Source organism: Trichogramma pretiosum, unplaced genomic scaffold (genome assembly GCF_000599845.2).
Source record: "Trichogramma pretiosum strain Unisexual culture from Peru unplaced genomic scaffold, Tpre_2.0 scaffold28, whole genome shotgun sequence".
Taxonomy (NCBI): Eukaryota; Metazoa; Arthropoda; class Insecta; order Hymenoptera; family Trichogrammatidae; genus Trichogramma; species Trichogramma pretiosum.
The window spans coordinates 431459-453880 of record NW_019641710.1 but is presented as its reverse complement, the minus strand read 5'-3'; the positions used below and the strand labels follow the sequence as shown (position 1 = coordinate 453880).

General features: G+C 34.3%; 1 protein-coding gene across 1 annotated transcript in view; it reads left to right on the top strand.

Moving 5' to 3' along the window:
• Positions 1-21460, top strand: part of LOC106658473 (trichohyalin) — a 36791-nt gene extending 15331 nt beyond the window's left edge. Inside the window, exons 2-6 of the mRNA XM_014380473.2 lie at positions 14726-14987; positions 16692-17013; positions 17806-18241; positions 20024-20243; positions 21219-21460. Of these exons, the coding sequence (XP_014235959.2) occupies positions 14741-14987; positions 16692-17013; positions 17806-18241; positions 20024-20243; positions 21219-21442 (1449 nt within the window). The 5' untranslated portion in view covers positions 14726-14740 and the 3' untranslated portion in view covers positions 21443-21460. The remainder of the gene's footprint in view (positions 1-14725; positions 14988-16691; positions 17014-17805; positions 18242-20023; positions 20244-21218) is intronic.
• Positions 21461-22422: the final 962 nt, after the last annotated feature.

Below are 22422 nucleotides of genomic sequence, written 5' to 3'. Positions count from 1 at the left end.
CAGTAGTAACCTCAAAACAAGAATACGAAAATTGACGCGCGTGGAGCGGGTTTGAAACATACTAGTATATGCATAAATGGGAATATTACATTGATAACTAATAATTATTGATATAATTCTAATTATTTTCATAAATTTATCGTGGTTAATAAATTAACTACATTTCAAATGATTATTTACAAATCACGCGAAACAAGTTTTGTCGCCAGAGAATGTCAGAACAAAAAAATACATCTAACAACAATGCACCAGAAAGAATCGCTGAATATTATTGTATTATTGTAGGAACTGATCTTTTACATTGTAAAATTTTCTGATTGTGGTGGAATTCATATGGTTTTACTTAAATTAATTATTCATATTCACGAATGCACAAAAATAACCAGATGATGTAAAGGCCACTTGGTAAAAAAGACAAAAAAATATACAAACGAATTTTTGCTACGAATTTTTGAGGGAAAATAAAATTTAGCAAGAACGCTGCTAAGTAAATATAATTATGACTCGACTTCTACGATGAGAGCTTTTCTTTTTTCATTAATAACCGCATCCGTGAGCCACTTAAATTTCTCGACAATTAATCTCGAGCCTGTGAAGTTTTTATCATACAAGAGAGACGGTCATGAAACGCAATTCTCAACGTATATACCGAACATTGAGGCTAATTTTAAAAGTTTTGCCTCCGTTATAATGTGTTTGCGTTATTTATATGTATATACAGGCGATGGTGTACGAAACTTTTTCACGCTATTAAGAAGCGAGCTCTAACTGAATTTACAATTTCAATGTCACGTTCGAGATAGTGGAAGAAGAAGCAGCAGCAGCCGCCGCCGCCGCCGCCGCCGACGACGACATCGCCGAGGACAGGGTCGAGCTTTAATTTTAATCAATTTTGTCGTCGCTCTGCCACCTAATGCTGTTCTGCTCGATGCCGCTGAGCTGTAACGCCCGATGTTACGCGGCTCCTGTCTGCCTGCTATCTCCAGCTATCAATCAAAGCCGACGGTTTATTTAGTTTTGAACACTGCTCAACGTATCCCAACCTGCGCATATATACATATATATAAGTATGTATTGATGAATCTTGGACTATTATATTATGGATGACTTGACGTACATTCACACTTAATGTTGTAAACTTGAAATTAAATTAATCAGGCGTAAAACTTGAGCGGAATCTATCGACTTTGTCAAGTTTCATGAACGTTTCATACATTCAACACATTAATATGATCCATCGACAGGCATGACCATTGAAATGCTAAGAAAAACGTCAAATGGTTATAATAGGATCGCATTTGAAAGTTTGTAAAAAAAATACACAAATTCCTTTGACTACACGTTAGAACCATAAAGAAAATTTACGCGCGAAAATTTCTCAAACCTGTACGATTTTTCCCTTTCAAAAAGAAAAAAGGTTATTGCCCGCTATACTGCACGCCAACTTGGGAACCTCATATGTAGCATGAAAAGTAACAGCCGTAGCTGAACAAGCAGATTTGAATATTTTTTAACTTGCTTGGAAGACAAAGGAACATACGTCGTCGTCATGCAGTATATAAGTAGCGCAACTCGGCGTTAAATCAGACGTCGCCGGATTTATATTGTATAAGCGCCACAACTGCCGCTACTGCAGCTTTCTTGTAATAATCTTTCTTGTGATATAGCGTATTTGCAGCTCACACAGCTGTATAAAGAATGCGAGTGCTCAAGCTTGCTCAGGTTACGAAATATTACTATTTCGTTTAAGGCTTGATCACATTGCACGCTCGTATTTGAGAAAGTCACCAGTTCAATGATCATACGCCATACGCTTGTATGTCCACACACGCTTGGCTAGTATAAATAACTGTTATACGTTGACATGATCTTTCAATTACATAAAATACTGTTACAATCGTTGTACAATATAACAATTTGAGTGAATTTTAAACAAATCTCCAGAAGGCGCTCTATTAACTTACAAGAATTAGCTTCTCGTTAGCAAATGCAAACAAAAGTTAATCGTGTTATTAAATTTCCTATAGATTCCTGATGAAGGTTCACTTTATTTACTTGACTTTTATAAAAAAATTAAAACTAAGACGGTATTTCCTTTCGTTCGATAAAATGCCACCTTCCACAACCCTGAAATTACCATGTTTTATCGTTTTTGCAATAGTGTCCTTTTTACTTACTCTAATAACCCGCTTTTTAAATAATGCAATGATACCGTAGCATTTACGTCAATTGTTTTGATTCTCGCTTTAACTCTATAATTTTTTTCAATAATATTTTCTTAAAAACTAGATGATTAATTTATTTTTGTGGTTAAACTCTAAATTCAAAGAATTCATAATTTTCCATAAGAGCCCTAAAATCAAAAAAAGCTGAAAAAACAAAAAAATTCGTATAATTTTTTAATTATTATGAATTATAATAATATATGAAAAATTCTATTAAACAAATTTTCATAACACTTGTGTTTTATTATTTTGGCGAATTTTTTGTGTCCCCCAAATCTCCCCGGATAATTTTTATTATTAAAATTCCCAATAATACTTATTTTTTTCTTTCAAAAGACTCAAACACGAAATCACCATAGCATGAATCAGCCTTATCTCTTTTGCTGGGTGTGTGTATATATCGTAGACTTTTTGTACACTCTATAGTACGTTTTACGTAAAGCTGCGCATGGGCAACGGAAAAAAAAATATAGAAACACCAAAAGAACGAACAGTTAATCGCGTAGCAATAGTCAGTTTTAGCCCAACGAACGAGCTCCGGCATTCTCTCTTTCGTTAGATAAGAATCTAATCTCACGCTAGTACACTTTCGAATGTCTCTTGTAGACCCGCCAAAGGTTTTTCCCCGTATTAACCCTTTATTTTCCTCCATTCTTTCTTTCTTTCTTTGTCCATTCTAGCGTATGGCCTTTTTGTATGTGAAAGAATGTAAAATATTTAAAGGATTATTCGACTTTTCCTCTTCTCTTTTTCCTCTAAAGCCTGTAATTCTAATTAATTGAATAAATAAAATAACCAAACGAAGTATCACGTAATGACGAAGTACAAAATCCTCAAAATATAATTTATTTTCAAGGCAAATTCCACAAGAATCAATGATTTATCGTTATTTTCATCGTGATAAAATGGATCGTCTTGAAAAATAAAAAAATTTTTCCTGAAAAAAATCACTTTGTCACTTTTTCACTATTTTATCAAATTGATAAGCAACTATTTTCAGGTAAAAGTAATATATAAGTAAGGGCTTACGACATTTTTAGCTCAGTTAAATAATATCTGAGCAACATAAAATTAAACTGTAAAATAAAACACACTCCCACTTTTAATTTATCTAACATTGTTAACCTTTGTAAAACACGATTTCTAAATTGACGCCGCACATAGAAATCGCACGGGCATTCGTGTATTTTGCATTTGGCGCAATGCAACAATGTCCCAGTCCTCTCAATGCAAAACCATAGTTTACTATTGTTACAATGTTTACTATTAGAGTATGGGTATGTGTATGTGTGAACAGTCTGTGAATTCGGTCAATGAAGACTACTGTACGACGCATTGACAGTCGAACTAATTCGCATTCGGTAATAGTTGCGTTGCTAGAAATTCGTGGTATTCTGTACCCGTATGTATTTTGAAACTCAAATGCACCGACTAGACTGATTATAATTTTGATGAAAACTTATTTTTATTATAATTAAAAATTTTTTCAATTTTTACCCTTTTCTCCAGTACTAAAATTAATACGATAGATTTCCACAAGGAAAATCTACCAATTTAATTAATTTTAAGCTAAAATTTTTCAGTTGATTGCGTGTCCGTCAGTAGAAAAAAATATTGTACGTAGATCCAATAAATATAGAGAATTTATTTATTTAAATCATTGAACGAACATTTTTATTCAATTCACAACACAGAGTATTTTTTGATAAATAGATGAGAGGTAAATCGCAAGATTTCATGAAACTAATCATCAAAAAATCGTTTTGAAATCTTTATTTACATATTATTAAAATTTTCGAAAAAAGATTATGAGTAAAAGTATAGTAGAAAAAATACGAGCAATACACACACACACATATAAGTGACAATATCGATTGAAGAAAAAGTAGCATACAAGTACGCAAAGAGGGGAAAAGCTAGGAAAAGAGTTATCGTTTGAATATCTATTTATTCCGGGGCTGTGCGCTTCCGTGCGCGAGTATACTTTTTTTCTGTCTGCTGTTTTTTGTTACTGTGCTCTATTATTCCTGTATTATATGTGTATATATGCTGCAAGAGCAGTAGAAAAAATAAAACACCCCACTACGACGGCACTGCTGCTGCTGCTGTGTTGCTGCTGTTGCTTGCGTCGCCGTAGTTGCGCGCATTATCGCACGGAAATGCGTCGTTCAGAGCTATTGAAGGGGAGAAAGTGGTAAATGGCCCATTTTCGCAAGTATAAAAAAGAGTCAATGAGTTTTCGTACATGTATGATGGTTTATATCATTACATGGAATCCAAAATATTGATGATTCATTTGTATATATAGTGAATAGGAGGTGCATTCTCACACGCCAATTCTAAAATTAAAAATGTATACTATGTAAGATTGATATTGAATTTATTAATAAAAAAAGATGGTTGAAATAGAAATACACGACTATTCGGTTGTAGCCGACACGATGACAAGAGAAACAAAGCGAGCGAAGGAAACGAATGTTTTTTTTTCTTTATAAAGTTTGAAAATTTGTTACTTATTGTTTTATTAAATGAAAATGACAAAATGATAATCAGAAAATTTAGTAAACTGAAATAAATAATGAATTATTGAGTATTAGAATTTTATAGCACTGCGTGGCATAAGTTCACATTTATGGCACCCTTTTCGGTGGCATAAGTCGCACATTCTGGCACCGCTGCGTTCGCATCGCACTCGCATACGCTCGTGCGCTAACCTCACTTTGCATTACCAGAAAGAACGACTTATGCATAGGAAAAGGGGGCATAAATGTGAACTTAGCACAGTGCTATAAAATGTTGTACGATACTCGTGCCATGGGGACACTTTTCGGCCAAGCTATTAGGGTCCGATTAAACTACGCCGTGCCGAAAAGTGTTACTTATGCCACTAGTATTGTAAAGTACTATTAGCTAACACCCCATTCGATTCTCCCACAAAAAATATCAACTAATGAGGTGACGAATAAAACGGATTCACATGATTTTTTAAAGAAAAAAAAAAGATTATTTGAATGTAGCTCTCGAATCAAAGTAGTACTAATAATCATAATTTTATAACTAATTTTCATTCTTAGACATTAAAAATTCATCAGTGATGAGTCGTATACAATTTTTAGCATATATTTATATAATGTTTCAAGCAATGAATACTCAAAGATTGTTCGAAGTTCAATAATTAATATGCATCAACTTTGTGTTTTTTAAGCTTTGGACTTGCCGACGAGCACAGCGGTCTGTCATGGCCACATAAATCCGCTTTCAGCGCAAGAAACTATATATTCCAAATAAAAAATATCAAAGCCTTAATTCCTCTCAACTAGCCTTCTAATCTTAAATTTTTAACTATGAAAATACTAAAAAATTCAAAGAGGTTTCTGGATTCAGAGCGAACACTAACGTATGCTTGTATTAGAAAAATAAATCTATCTTCGGTATTCTTATTTTGAACGTATACTTTCTTTGTATTCAATATTATATTCACAGTTTAATTTAACATCGTAATTGTCTCTATAAATAGCAGCATAGGTTGCAGAAAGCTGAGCAGATTTATCGATATTATGAGGCTTGTATTTTTTTATCCTGGTAATGCATGGGTATACCACAACGTTTGGACGACAGAATCTAAGAAAAAAATTAATTTTTAAAATCAATAAGTAGCTTTACAATAATAGTAGCTAAGATGTGAAATTTTCTAATGATTTTTCGTAAATGAAACTAAACGCTGAGAGAAACGGTATTGCAAAAAGTACAATGTGTACAACGAAAATTACTATAGTCCATGGAAAAGTTTGACTACACTGACATATGAGACTTTTTTCCACAATATGTACTAAATATTACTACAACTATAGTAATTTTTGATTAAATGGCTGGTAAAAATTAATATAATTATAGCAATATTTTTAGTATATATTGTGGCAAAAAGTCTCATATGTCAAGTTTTTTTATACACATAGTACTTTTTGCAATACCCTTTCTCTCAGTGAAATAAAAGTAAATATTTAAATGAAAGTAAATTAATGAATTCCATTTTCTTTTTACTTATTTCGATAGTAATACTGAATATTGAACAAAAAGACTTCGGAGATTTGTGGAAGTGTTACCAATGAAACAAAGTTGTATTTCCAAAGTCATAATTAAGGACCCATACATGACTTTTTACGTATTAGAAGAAAATTCCCGTCGTATCAATGAAATTTACAATACGTTATTACAACACAATACGCCATTTTACTATACGGAGTGATTAAAAAATTCCATGAAAATTCCATGAGATACTTTTACTGTAGGGTACCCCTTTTATCATATTAATATCATGAATTCTTTACGCTAACACTCCGAAGAAACTCAATAAAACATTTTTTTGTTTTCAATCTACACATTTTTTATTGTTTACTTGGTCACAACAGTTTTTCAATGGTGAATAATTGTAATTTTGAGTCTTAATTCTGTAAGCGCAGAAAAATATTCGTCCAAACATAATGACATTACGAAATTCTTCTTAGGCTGATAACATGGGAAAAATCGCATCAAAATAGTCGGCTCCAAAATCGGTCCATTTGATCATTAAAAGGTTAAATGAAAAAGTCACTTTTTGTGCTGGCTTTTAAATTTTTTTCTTTTTATTACATAACTAGTGCACCACAATAGGAAGGTCTCGCTTGAATATTTGGTAGTTGGAAATACAAATTTGTCGATTATTAAATAACGTGAACCTCGTAGCATAAGTAACTTTTATTTTTGATTATTTTTTCTACCCATGTCTCAATATCATCAGAATAATCATGTAAATATAGCATTGAAATTCATTTGATCGAAAATAACTTGGTCTCGGTCAGAATAATCATTCATTTTGTAAGGAGACTGCATGATGTCCCGGGATTGATGCTGGTCTTATACAGTATACTTTGAAACCTCACTCTTCTATATAAAAAAAAGAAGAAAAAACAGAAAACCAAGCGATCAAGAGAGTTTTCAAGCTCAGCGACATAATGGTTGTATCGCGTGGACGCGCAAGTCTCGAGTGAGGATTCTTCTTGGAAAGGTCCAGCATTTTTCGGGTGCGCCGATCCGATTCAAGCCTCTTACTTCTTTTCTTTGTGTTTCGTCTTCGATGCTTTTTTCTTTCCTTTTTGTTCAATGTCAGTGGCTTTTTATACTCTCAATGCCCGAAAATGAAAGGATTTCTCGCTGAAAATTTTTTCTGAACATAGAACTCGTCGACTCGTTCTCGATGTCAACTGAATTTTTCATCAAGCACTGTCTCGACGATACAATAAGACGCTTGAACAAAAAAGCCTTAGAATTAAGGACCACAACTCAATTCGTTCATATACTTTGATATCGATCCACAATAATTAGCGCGCAAATAACCATATAGAAATATACTATAGAAAATAAATGCAAAAATATCCATGTTTTATTCGACATTTTTGAAAGTAAAAAAATATATGCAACTGAGACTATAAAAATGTTTATGAGTGAGCAATCAACTCGTTTTACAACCATTTTAAACTTATGAGTTATTCAAATGATTGCTCAAAAACTTCAGCTCGTTTCATGGTAGAATCGTAAAATATCGGTTGATTCCCATTTCCAAATGGTTGAATTTTTGTATTTTATGTTGCTCTCTTACAATACAGTAAACTTGAATCAACTATTTGTCTGTACTTAAAAATACTTTTCATTTCAACCGAATAAACTTTTTAATCTGATAGTTAATTACAAGAATCCTTTAACCAAGTGCGCGGGCTAGATTTATTTTTATCTTTTTATAAAAGGGCACGAATGAAAATTAAACAGCATTACAGTACACATTGTTTGCTACGTGAAAAATGTCTCTGTCATTAAATGGTTTAATTGCGCAGCTAAGAGATCGACTGTGGCAATAAAGCTCGCGAGTTTCAATCGCAGCCAATTCTCTTTAACGACTTTTTAATAAAGGAAATTTTAAAGCTTTGTATTTGTTCAAAGAGCGGAAATTGACGTCACAGTAGTTATATATCCATGTATTATGCGCGTGGCAGACATGGCTGAATTCTCTGTATACATTGCCAGGCATGGAACTTCATCCTTTTTTTTATTTGCCCAGTGTTTCTCGGTGCAAGCGCTGGTAGCGGCAATGCAATATCACATCGGAAACGGTAATTATTCAACCTCTAACGACTTAGAGTAAATTTTCTACAACCCTCTTATCGTTACCGTAATTCATTCAAAATATCCTGTTAGAATATAAATTATTTCATCGATCTCAATTACTTTTGCTTCGATTGTTGCAAGAAAACTTGAAAAAAATTCGGTTCAATGATTTACATTGTAAAAAGACGACAATTTTTTGAATTACTAGTAAGATGCGCTTCAACATTGTTGAAGCAATGATGTATTAAATTAACCATTCTTACATTCGTACGAGAAATATTCGTTCATTTTTTTTACACTTGAGTTTCCAGCTATAATCAAGTTTGAACAGACTCAGGGTTTATATATACACACATATATATTTGAGAGAATAATAGACAAAGAGCACTATATAGTGCACGCGGGAAGATGAAAATAACGACTGCTGCACGGCGGGAAGTTTGTTCACGACAGACGCTCTCTCTCTCACTCTCTCTCGTTCGCTCGGTTGAGTTTGAAATTCTTGCGGATAACATGGCCGGAAAAAAGTGGAGTCCCTTTAGAAAAGCCGAGGCTGCTCTTCTTTTTGCTTGCCCTCCCCTCCCTTTGTGCCAATCTCTATTTGCACTCAATCGAGTTTGATTAACGAAGGTGCCGATCGATTCCTCCACCTCCTCTTTCTATCGCTTATAGTACGACGACTAATTGCTCGACTCAGCCATTATTTTTGGATAAGCTATATACGATCACTCGAAAATATATATGCAGCTGCTCTTTAGCAGTATAGAGTACCGATAGACATTTACTTCGTGGCGTAATGCTGCGGTGATTATTCGAAGTGTGCGTATTTATACATAATACATGGGAAGCAGACAAAGTCACAGCAGATGAATTTGGCCAAAAAGTTTCCTCTGTACGTGCAGTCATACGTATTAAATTGGATTACGAGCGCATTAGTCGCACTGATTTTTATGTTTATGGGAGAATTGTCGTCGGAAAAAACTACCCCGAGCTCTTTTGCGCACAGACATGTCTCTTTTTCAACTACAGTCCATTTAAATGCATTTTTTATCCCGAAGGTTTTATTGTTTTGTTTACGCCTGCACACGCGCGTCCAGCTCGTTGTGTGTCCGATTAAATTTACCGTTAGGCTACAGCTATATATATACACACACACTCATACACATACGTTTATCCACGCACATACACATACGCTGTGGCTATGCAGCAATTGAATACTAGATTGTTGATTCGTTCCACGGAGCTGCATAGCAATGCTCGTTTATTCAATTTGACAGCTGGTAATACGATGAGTTTTGGTCAACGGCTAATTTCATTTCTATCTGTCCTGTACTAAGAGCTCGATCATGCTATTCAATATTTATTTCGATTTATACTTAGACAAGACCTTACTTTGTTGAATTTTTTATTGGACTTTTTGTACTAAATAGAGTCGCTCATTGTTTCGTTTTATGATTTCATAGTTTAAAAATACTGTAAACTAACATATTTCATCCAAATGCACATACATTTTAAATAAAGTTTTAATTTTGACAAGATTAGATAAAAACAATTATTTTAATCATTCATAAATGCAAGTTCTATATCTCAAGTTCTATGACTTTTTGTAATATAAATTCTATACTTCTTCATTTAATTATATAAAATATTACTCATGACACTGTTAGAATTTTGTCTTTTGCATAATAATGTAAAATTTTATTCATGCACTTATATACGCGCATAATATTTCAATGTAAAGCGAATTGCTTTAATTTGATTAGCTTTATAGTGTTCCAAGAAACTCTTGTATACGTTCATAATATTCATTATTACAGTGCCTTCTAGAGTCGTGTATGCTTTTATCTTCCTGTAAAATACACAGTAAAAGATCATGATTCAATTAAAATGTATGCACATGTAACGCTTATTAGACGCTTGAAAAGTGATGCAATTAGTTATATATATACGTAAAATTATAATTTTTATGATTTTATTATTTATATTTTAATACGCCCATTGACGGGTATTGAATTACTACATAGAGTCAGGTATCCACGCCGCCTAGAGTCTGAGACTGTCAAGAAAATCTATACACAGACCCTCGCTTATACGCGTATGATAACCAACGTAACTGACACCATCTTAGTGGTAGATGCTAAAAGCTCGAGATATTGTAGAAGGACAGACGACACCGGCGACGTAAAGGCTAATTGCTCAAAGGCATGAAAGTTACTGTACGTGATAAAACATATTTAAAAAAAAAGTTAGTTTGAAAATACTTGCCGCTCTTATAACTTCGATTTTCATCAAAGTTGCGCGATGGCTCAATCATTTCATAGCTATATTTTCAAATTTAATCATTGGTGGAAGGCTATTGTATATATTAATATTTTATTAATTATTAAGAAAATTACTTTTTACATGATGTAGTTTCAAACTATATCCCATAATATCATCGAATAGAATGCGGGTAATTATTCTAAAACTTTATACGTGTAAAAATCAAATTTTACATGAAAACTTGGATAAGCTAGTTCAGATATTCTCCGATTGAACCTAAGTCACGGTAGTATTCTTGATAATTTAACTCATTGTGGCTTTTCTGAGCTCGCTTTTCAGCAATAAAACGCTGAAACACACAAATGCACGCGACTTTGCTTTTGTCTCGCACGTACATATACCTTGGCTTTAATGCAGTTGTAGAACTACAATCTAGTGCCACAAGTACATTTCCGTTCAAATCAACATACGCATTTAAATGGAAACTGTTTCTGTTTCTACACTTTGTTATTTAAACGACGTACATACGTGTATTTTATTCGAGTTCTCGATTCGCGTTGATATGGTCGATGCACAAAGTAATCTTGTAACATTTAAAACTTGCAAGATTGAAAATTAGTGGGTTATTTATGTCAGTTAAAATTATAAAAAATATTTCATTATGACGTGTTAACAACAAGTTATTAAATTACAGAGAAATTTCAATTGATACCCTGATATGATTTAAAACTTATGAGTATATGTATAAGCCAAACATGTGTATAAATATGGTACTCCATTGTAATCATAATTCGATCAATTTGATGCATAATAATGGGGTCAATATACTATGCGAGATAAGCATGATTGCACGTAATTCTCAAGGGAGCCATACTTCGTCAATAGAACAATAACATGTTTGTCATATTTACCAAATCGCAAGAGAATTCATGTAACATAAATCATTAGTAATAAATCATCTTGAATATCTTTTTTCGGGTGAGAAAATTCTATAACATTTGAAATGTTTGAAGAAGTTTCTAAAAATTTTACGAAATTGATAAACCCAAAAAATGCATAATTTAATTTCAATTAGTACGTTAGCAGCAAAGTCAGAAGGTCTTAAAAACGCAAAATTGAGCTTCCCTTTCTTCCCTTGCGAACTGTAAATATTTGATAAATTTTTGGCTCGATATAATGGACTCGGAGTAGAAGGTGTATGTAGCTCCGATGCATCGTAGCCATGACGACGACAAACGCACTCGAGTGCGGAATACGAATATGCTCAGGGCAGGCGTGTGTTTGTGTATGTGTGTGTACACGAGCTTCAGTTCGAGCGAGGCGTTACGCTTGTACTTTAATCGTCAGACTACGGGATAGGTTATGAACCACTAGCACTATTGGCGTTCATCTGCTTGTGCAACGATATTTAGTTATGCTGTTGAGCGACCGCAAATCAAGCTTTTGGATCGGCATCATTTCAATGCTTTCGATGCTCACCGGGGGCTAGAGTCAGTAATTCAATTTATCCTGAACAGGTATGAAAGTCAAATGTTTGTTTACATTGTTGATAACTCCTTGGTTATCACTTATGAATGCGCGTCTAACAACCATCGAAACAATATGCAACGCAGCAATTAAAGTACTCGGCTCCGTACTTGTGATTCTCGCCAAGTAAATAGATTTCAGGATCCAAAGTAGTTAATCAATTTTGATAAAGGAACAAAAGTATCCTTCGAGTTGACCCACGTAAATAGAGGGCCTCGATAATAGTAGTAAAACAAAAATCAAATCACCCACTCAACTACATAATCGTCCTTTACGAGGCTCTTGGCCATCACTACGACGACATAACTCCTCGAAACGGTACACGTATTTACGTGCTCAAGATCATTAATCGCCACCTTTGAACAGTGCGGATTTATGCGCGTGTATGTGTGCGGCTGTATGTATGTATACGCTGGAGCCCTTAAAGCACCTTTACTGGTCGCCCGCCCAACCCATACCGCTATGACAAAGCTTCGCGCGACTCTATACCTATATACGTGCGCTATAGACGGAGAAAGAGAAGGAAAAAGGAGGTCGTGCAGCACCATGAGTCCATTAACTTGCGCTTCCTCTGCGTTATGCTTCTTCTGGCGCTACTATTTCATTTTCGCACTCTATATATATGCTCTTTTATAAATACACCCTTTCATACCTGTGAGAGGCGTCGATTTTTCGAGTTATATACTCAGAATTCATTTTCTCCTTTTTTTTAGACTCTGAACTTCCAGAGCTCAACAAAGTATATAGATTAAACGTCTGCGTAAAGCATTGCACGACACTTTAATTTGAAAATTCAAAACTCACACTGGAATAGAATGTAGCGAGCTCTATTAGAACCAAGTCTACGACAAATTACTGGGAAATTCTAGGAGTATTTCTACTCTAAGCAGTAACTAAAATTACGATTTTTGCAAGAATTTTACAAATTGCGAATTCCCGTGTAGTTTAAAAAGTATTTTTTGCTTTTATCACTTCAAGTTTTTTTTGACATTTACTCATAGCAATGTCGATTAGCTACCTGTGCCAGGCGCCGCCTTTTTATCCAATGAAACATAAATGAGTTCCTCCGAGGTCTTTTTTTCCCGATGGAACCCTTATAGCCATTCAACGTCAACATAGTGCCTCGTGATTTTTTTACCAGTCAAAAGGAGCTATAGCGAGTCACGAACTACCACAGAGTTTTCCTTTTAGCTTTTCACCTCGCAAAGGAGAAAACGTACTCTCTTGATGGCTGCAAATCAAAGGAGCTTATTCGTTAGATAGGCAAAATGGGATGCTCCAGCATTTGAGCAAACTCGCGCGAGATATTTCGCATAAAAATACACAGTCGGATATATACGTATATATTATTATATGTATATAACAAAGGACTTCTGGCTGCCTTTCATTGCCGCATGAACAAGCGCACTTCCCCTTATTGCCTTGTATCTTGGAGTTAAGATGGGGAAAAATAGAAAGATCAGAGAGAAAGAGAGAGAGAGAGAGAGACTTGTAGTTTTAAGCTTTTAAGTATTTCAACTTAAGCAAGAGAAGAGCAGGAATACGTAGCTGCGTTCGCTGTTGCCGTTGAGTCATTTACTTATACATAACGATTTATGGATTAAAACAAAAGAGAATAATTTTATATAATGGCCAATTTCACATTTTTTACTAGCAAGCATGATTTCATTCACACTGATCGGACTGTATCGCTGAAATGGAATACCAAGTTTTAAAACATTCTAACATTATTAAATTATTATAAAATAACTGAATTTAAAAATAATTATCACCTTTGTTAGAAGTTGTGTAATCCAAGGAAACTTCCCACTAGTTTCGTGCTCGGAAAAATAATCATAATTCTGCCAAGATTCCACGTTTTCGCCAAAGTTTGAAAAAAATTGCATAAAATGTGCATCATTGGCAAAGGGTAGCTTTCGCGTACGCGATCGATGCTGAATAGACAGGCTCAAAAACAATATAAAAAGTTAATTTTTCAATATAGTTTTACGTTTAAAGAAATAATAATTTTTCTAAAATCCACATTTTTTTACCCCATTCTATCAAACTGCTCAAGCCGTTTATTAGAATATCGATGAAACGAAAAGTTTCAAAAGCTTTGAAGGAGAAGTCGGTATGATTTGGTTTTTTTCAGCATAATAAGTTTTATTATAATTGCACATACAACATATGAAATAATTCATGAACAATAAATTTAAAAAAATGCGAATTAGATAAGTATATTAAAAATACGAAGAATCGTATAATCCTACATAACTTACAAACGAGCTTATGCATTATAGTTTTTAGAGTTAATCAGGGATTCACCTAGTTAAATTTTTATTTATGAATTTTCAAATACAAATAATGTATTTCAATTAAATATTTATCTGGTAGGATTAAAAATTGGCAAAAATAAATTATAACTACCTAATTTAGTTTGGCAAGCAGAAAAATAAATTAGTTTCACTGCAGTACTAGTATGATTACAGAAGCTCATCATTATTCCTTTGAATTATCTTTTGAACATTTATTGAGATGAGTTTTTCATGCATCTTCATAAAACTACATACTTTTGTTTTATGTTGTTCTAGTTACTCACCAAAAACATGGCCAACGCGAGGTGTTGCGTGTCGTATGGACGTCGTCGAAGTAATGGATGTGGCTCAAGTGCAAAACCGCCGAGCAAGCCTGCAACTTACATCTCGCTATTCGGACTGGACAAAGCTTCGGAAATAGCGGAGAGAGTCACCACGTCTGAGCGTGAACTTGCACAGTTTATGGCCTTTGAACAGGTTAACCGACTCAGGGAAAAAAAAGTCATCGCACGAAATATTAAGGAGCGAGTGAAATTGGGTAAATTACTCAAGTATTCATGAAATTGGATAGTTAATGCACGTGTAAACGCTCGAACATGCACTGTCATTTTATTAAAGAAAACAAAACGCGGCTTTTTGTTTTATATTAATTTTCCTCGTACGCAGAAAATACGCGTATTTTTGAATTCTATATTATAAACCTCTTTTATACTACCATTGTTATGGGTTATAAGATAAAAAGCTGTGCTAATAAACAGTAGAGAGTTTTATCTTCCTACAAGCTTAGTTCCTGTTTTATTTCATTGAAAGTAGAGAAAATTTCAACAATGTGACTTTTCAGTCATTCGTCAAGTAGTTTGTTTCACGTTTTTGATCATAGGTTTACGTAGCATTAGAATTTTCAGTAAAAATTAATTGACCCAACGTGAAATTCAAGCACGCTTTCAATTTTTCGTTTATTCAACGTTTTTCATAAATTTTTTTTTTCAATTTCTATGTTTAAAATACTTGACCTGCATTTCCTAGTTACCACAGATAAATACTTGCTCGATTTTTTAAGAGAAAATCTGAAACCCAAACAGAGTTAATATTTTTATCACTCTACTTACGCGGAACGGTCAGAAACAGTATATACACTCTAATGATTATATCAAAAGCTCAAACTTTGTTTGCTGAGTTATCTCTACAGATATATACTGCGAATTTGTCGACATAAACGGAGTATGAGTTATCTGCCTCAGCTTAGGCTGTGTCAGTATAATACACGTAAAGGGAAATAAACATCTCCACTCTCTTCGGCTCAACAATCGGATAACTGCCTCTGCCAATTTTCCAACAATAAACGGGTAACGTTGAAATCCACCGAATTCACACAGGATATGCTGTGTATACAAATTATTAACTTCAGGACCTAAATGTCGTAAACAGCAAATCACTTACTTAGCTGGAAAAGGTTAAAAAAAATTTGAATGCATTTCCAACATTCGCAAGGTTTATTATTAACCTTGTCAATTATTTTCATTCAAAACTCAAAATTAGTCCCATTGTGTGAACTAAAGACATGCTTGGCTGATGAATTTTTACAACCATTTTATGAAGTATGTTTTCTCTGGCGTATTCAAAAGCAGTTGTGCATGTTAATAGTAAATATAAAGTAAAGCTTGGCAGTGCATTGCACTTATGAGTTTTGCATCGTCCTTCTAATAACAACAATAATATGCAATGGTATTCATTAAAGCTTTGTAAGGATAGAAGTAGGCAGGGTGCAAAATTACTCGTAACAACAAGAGGATACTTAGCACTTTGAATTTAATTTGCTCTGTGTGTTACATGAACCTATTATGCTGTGAATAAACATAACATGTATCGCTTGTAAATGACAGTAATGATATGGAATAGCATCCACTTTTCAAAAGTCTGTTAAAATTATGTAAATGGGTCAAACGGATTTTTTTATCTAAGATTTTGTTTCGCTTAAATAATGGTATTTTAACTGTTGAACAGCAAATAATTAAAAAATAAACACACGCAAAAACGAACAAATCTATAATGGTAAAAGCAGATATAAGGATAGAAAATAAATTCATAAATTAAATATATTTTTCAATATTCATTTTTTTTTTTTAATGATTATGAGTCAAATGTTAAATGTAATTTTTAAAAAAATATATTATTTCCATGGACAAAATGCTATCTATTTCAAATTCAACCCATAGCTTCAATAAAAACTTTTTATATAAAGGTTTGGAAGCTTACGAGGAAGATATCGAGGAACGTCGAGATCGCTTGCGCGAACTATTACTCCGGGAAGAAGCAGAACAGACGCGAGAATTAGTCGATCTATTTCGCCTGAAAGAGAAGCAACGAATCGCCGAGTTGGCTGAAAAAGCAGCCGCAGAAGAGCGAGAACGCGAGCAAGCTCGACAGACATTACTGAAAGAGAAAAAACTTCAACGATACGTCGAGAGCAGTCAAGAAGTGCGAAAAGGTCGTAGTCAGGCTTGGTTGGAAGATGCCAAACGTATCAATCTTGTGCAAATTGACGAGGCTGCAAAAATACGAAGGTCAGTTATAATTCCGCGCGATAACCATAATAATAATAATCTCCGGATTAGCTGCCAAGAATAACTTTCGCTATTAAGTTCTTTTTACGATAAAAAGTTTTTTATTGCGACTGTTAAGTAACATTTCAAATTAACTTTCGTTTGAACTGTTGTGAGACTTTTTGATATTGATATATTAATTTTTAACACGAACGTAGTGGAGTTTGTAATTTGCGTCATAAACCGTATCTTACAGTAAACTGTAAAGTACAACCTGAGCACAGCTTCAAGTTTTGTACTGGCTTATTATGTGCACGGCTGTAAAAGTAATAGGGCTCTCGAGGCTCAAACAATTGAAGAATGTTTTATCACGTAAAACCTCTCAGAACTTAATATTAAAACTTTTGCTGTATATTCATATACGCACACAATCAAAGAAACGGAAAATATTTTTACAAAATCGGTCATACCTACCAATGTTTTTTCAATCGGTTCGAACAATTGGTCCGCAAAAGTTGTCTTTTTAAAATTCATCTACTCGATCATTTCTTGAACTCGAAATACCATTTTATTTTTAAAAGAATTTTAACAAGCAAAGTTTTGTAATAGGATAGAACAAATCTCAATCGTTCAGGGGAAATTTCCAAGTAACGATGCACTTCTCGCGATTCAAGTTTTTCTTTGAAAAAATATTAAATTCACGTACTTATGCATTTGAAAAATTGGCACGTGAGCTTTCAGAAATGACGCATCCAATTTTCGGTATCCCGTAAGATAAAATATAAATTTAACGCGTAACTTGTTTGATTCCAGACTCAAACGAAACGAAGATCAGTATTGGCATACACTGGAAGAAAGTCTCAGAACAGTAGCGCTCGAGCGAGAAGCAAAAAACACTGCAAAAAAGCAAGAATATACCCGTCAAGTAACCGAAGAACTAAAGCGCCAAATGGAGCAAGCACGGAAAATGAAATCTCTTAAAAGTGGACTTCTTGCCTCGGAAGAAACACCGCCGTTTTATCAAAGACAGGGAGACAAGAGCGCGGAGGAATTAAAAAATCGCGAACAGAAGCTAAAGATGCGCGAGGATCTGGACAAACAATTGGCCGAAGCGAAGCGTAAGCTAGAGGCTCAAATTCAGCAAGAGGAGGTGCTCGAACGTTACGAAGCTAGCTTCGGTGTAATCAAACCAAGCGTCGATAAAGAGACTCGACGTCGAGAGATGCTGGCTTACATGCAAGATTTACAGGTAAAATGAAAGATTTTTGAATTTTTAAAATAACAATATTTTTTTCGGAAAACATTGTAAATTTGCAATATGCAATTTTCGTCCGAATGCACTGTATTGAATGTGTTTTTTTTCCTCGCTTTTTACAAATTCACCTTTAAATAGAAAAGTTTAAATATAGGCGAGGATTCGAAATTTTACCATAGAAAGCTGGATTCGCATTACAGAGTCGACAACTGCACGTACCGGATATCGAGCGATATATAGGTAGAGCGGGGGTGTCAAAGCTGCACCAATACCTCGAGCTTTTATCGCTATATGTATACGCATGTACAGAACACCCTTGACATATAGAGTTGAGGCGAAGTGTAAAGAACGACGAATGGAAGAAAGTAAAACGAGAGAGAGAGAGAGTATGGAGGAGAGGTGATGCAACGGAAATCAAACTGATTCGCGTTGGCTAAAGTGAGAGCTTTGAAGCAGTCATGGATTCGGAAAGCTCAGATTTCACCTTTTTTAGTTTACCATCTCACTCTAACACCACTCTGAATTCCACGCTTAGCTATAAAAAAATTTATTTTCATCCTAAGCGTTATTTCTGTTGGCATGATTTCTCGTATTTTTCAGGGTACCCGAAGAGTCGCTCATACCTATCATATACATTTTTTTCAAACTATACCCAGTAACAAGAGGGGAAAAACCCTCTGCATGAAAATTCGTATTTATATATTATTGTGCATTATATACATGACATTTGTGAGTGATTTTTGTTGTGGAAATTTATTTCATATGCATTATTAAGATTAAATTTTGTCTCGTGCACTTTGTGTCAAAACCGTCTAAAATGATATATATCCGAGAGGTAATAGAATTGAGATGTATACAGTTTTATAGTTGTGCAGAATAGCAATACAAATACGAGTGTATAACGAAAACATATTTGAGTTCTCTGAAATGCAAATATTCATATAGTACTATATTTAACCAAACCGTTAGTTTTCATTGAATTTTCAATCTTTTTATGGGTACTTTTTTATAGATTCCATGACCAATCATAAATAGAATTATAATGCAACTTAAATCGCTTCTTATAATTTTATTTAAATGAAGAATACCGACAAATAGGCAATTAGTTAAGGAAGAAAACAGATATTAATCTATGTTGCTATTATGCGTTTGTGATTCAATGATTAAAGAATAGTTCATATTTCTATATAGAAATCTTTTCATTTATGCTTAATGAGTAGATCAGATTAAATAGGAATTATAAATGAACAAAAATTCACACAACTCCGATAACAGCTTAAATTTTTAGATTGATAAAGTAAACTTTTTAGTTGTCTTCAATGAATATTAAACGATTCAAATGTATAAATGTACTTGCGATAGAATACATGAAAAATATTTAAAAATAAAATTTTTTTCATTTTGCTCTCATGAACTCATTTTTTTTAAATTCGGTTGATATTTCGTTCCCATTGCAGTCCCATAATTTTGAATCATTTTACATGTACATGTGAAAATCAGTTCATATTCAATCAGTTCATAAAGTAATGGTCAGGTAAATCCTAGGAATTTATTCAATACCACCAAACCGTGGTAAACTTTTACCATTATGAATGGTATTATTTTGTTGTAATTCAACGTTTCCAATGAAGCATTAAATTTAATCTGAGCCATGATGTGATTTTATCAAAACCATATTCAAAACACTTGATTTTTGATTTATTATTTAAATTTTCAAATGTTGCGTTCACAAAAGTTTACCAACAATTGATTACTGGTTCCATAATTTCTTTTCAGGAATTTCGTAAGATAATATCACAACGAGATGTTGAAGTCGAGAACTGTATAAAACAATTGGCAATTGAAGCCGATAATCAATGCATCGAAAAAGCGCTTCGCAAAAAGGAAGAAGAAGCTATGAAGAATCAAAAACTTGCTGCTACATGGAAATGTCAGCACGAAGAAAAAGTAAAAAAAGAGCAGCTTGAAAACCAAATTATTCGTTCAGAAGGGAGAGGTAAGTTAAATTGAGTTCATTATTGTGTAATTGTAAACTCCTGTGAGATTGAAACACCACCAAAATCATTCGTAAATGCCTGACCAAGGATGATTTATACTACTGAAAAACCGATAAGATTACTCATGATTGATATTACAGGGCTGTGATAGCGTGTACATTAACAGTACAATATCATGTAATTTGTTGCTCAGCTTATGCATAGAACACGAGTATTTATAATAAAGCAAATTACTGCTATACCAAGGCCTGGCGTAAAATCTAACTATAAATATTAAATGTTGAAGCCACAGCGGGTCAATTAGCGTAACATAAATGAGCCAATGGCATACTTATATCACTCATTCCAGCCGCATATATACATCCAATTGCTCATTTATTCCGGGTTAAGTCAGTAATTTTCGAGGTCTGCCACTGTACTACGCATGCACACACATACACACATATATATATATACATACATACACACGCGCGCGCTTTAGATGTGCGGCTAAAGATGCCGTGGGCTAACCGTTTGCTAAACCAACGATGCAGCCGCAAGTATATATACAGAGCCACAAAGAAAGTTATGGCACAATTCACATTGTTCAGTGCACGAACGGTAGTATTTTCATAAAAAAAAAACTAAAACTTTTATGCTCTGCTGATAAAAGTCAGGTGCGCTCAAATGAGGTCAAGTATAAACTTTTACAATTTTGATTAGAAAAATAATGAGGAAAAAGTATCATTTACGAAAATTGTATCGATCGACTGTTGCAATAGATCGATTAAACTTCACTGTTCAAATATTTTGATGCTAAAATTGTATCGACTATCAGTCAATTCACGTATTTCGAGCAATTGCACACATCAACTGTGAATCGTTCACCTCATCGACAACAGTACAGCTGTTCTGTTTCACTTTTGGTTATAAGTTTCTAGTTATGTATTCGATCGATTAATAGAATTGAAAACTCTTTTTTTTAATTTTTTCAGAACTAACCGATGACGATATACGAAGGGAAGAACGTTTGCGTCGTCGTCAGGGAGCCAAGAAATACGGTCTTGAGCTCCGAAGCCAATATGAACAAAGTAAAGTCGAGCGGGAGCGCAAAGAGCGCATCGAACGCGAGCGCGAGGCACTCAGACTGGCTGAACTTGAACGAGAGGAAAATTTTTTCAAAGAAGCTCTGGCAACGAAACTTAATGCCTGCACGTAAATAGGATACTCTTTTACATCAGCCGGAGAAAAAGTGGCATCAAAAAGTTGCGTGATTTCTTCGAAAATTTTTTGTACCCAAGACAATATATTGATTCTGCTTTGGCAATAAAGAATGAACTCACAATTGCGAGCTGGCTCTTTGCGTAAGACTTTAATCGAAAGCAAATTTACAACTAGGCCTATAACAATTACCGGCGTTGAAAAAAACGACAATGTTTTCTCATTTCTTGTACTAAAAGCTTACAGACAAAGTGCAGCATTTTACTCAAGACTCTTAAAACTTGTAAAACTTTTTCTTTACTTTGGAAGAAAAGTAAAAAAAAAAGGAAAATACAAAAGAAACCGGAAAAAGATCAACGAATCTCCCGTGCTTAAAAGTCAAACTCCTCTTTGATACAAAGAGCTCAAGCTTTCGAAGAATACGTAAATCTTACCAACGAGTTTTAATTAAAGCGAAAGAAATAATTATCAGTTCAGTGAACTTTTTCACCCTTCGATCAACAATCAAATTTACCGAGTGCTTGCTTACACACGTAGAGGCTGCGTGGCCTTCAGCATCCACGAGCTCAGGCTTGATTTTTGAATTTTCATTTCAGCGTAAAAATTAATAATTCCGTCAAGCTCCGTATCACACGCACACCGCAGCTTGTGCGTTTCAAAGTTCAACTCTCAACTCGATACAATCAAGGGGCTACAAGCACAACGGCTTGTACATGTGAAATAGCTCGTTTGAGATGGTATAAATAAGTACGATATACATGCGTAGGCGAGAGCGAGCGGCAAGAACCCATGAGCAGCAAGAGAGAGAGAGAGAGAACGAGCGCTAAAACTTGACTGCTAGGGAAGGTAACACGTGGACCACCGACGCGGCATAAGGGGTTGCTCTCGCGTAATTAATTTCGCCTTTCTTGAATATCGACTCCCGCCCTGCTGCCTCCTTCTCCTCCTTCTAGACTATAAACCCACCCTCTTTCCCGT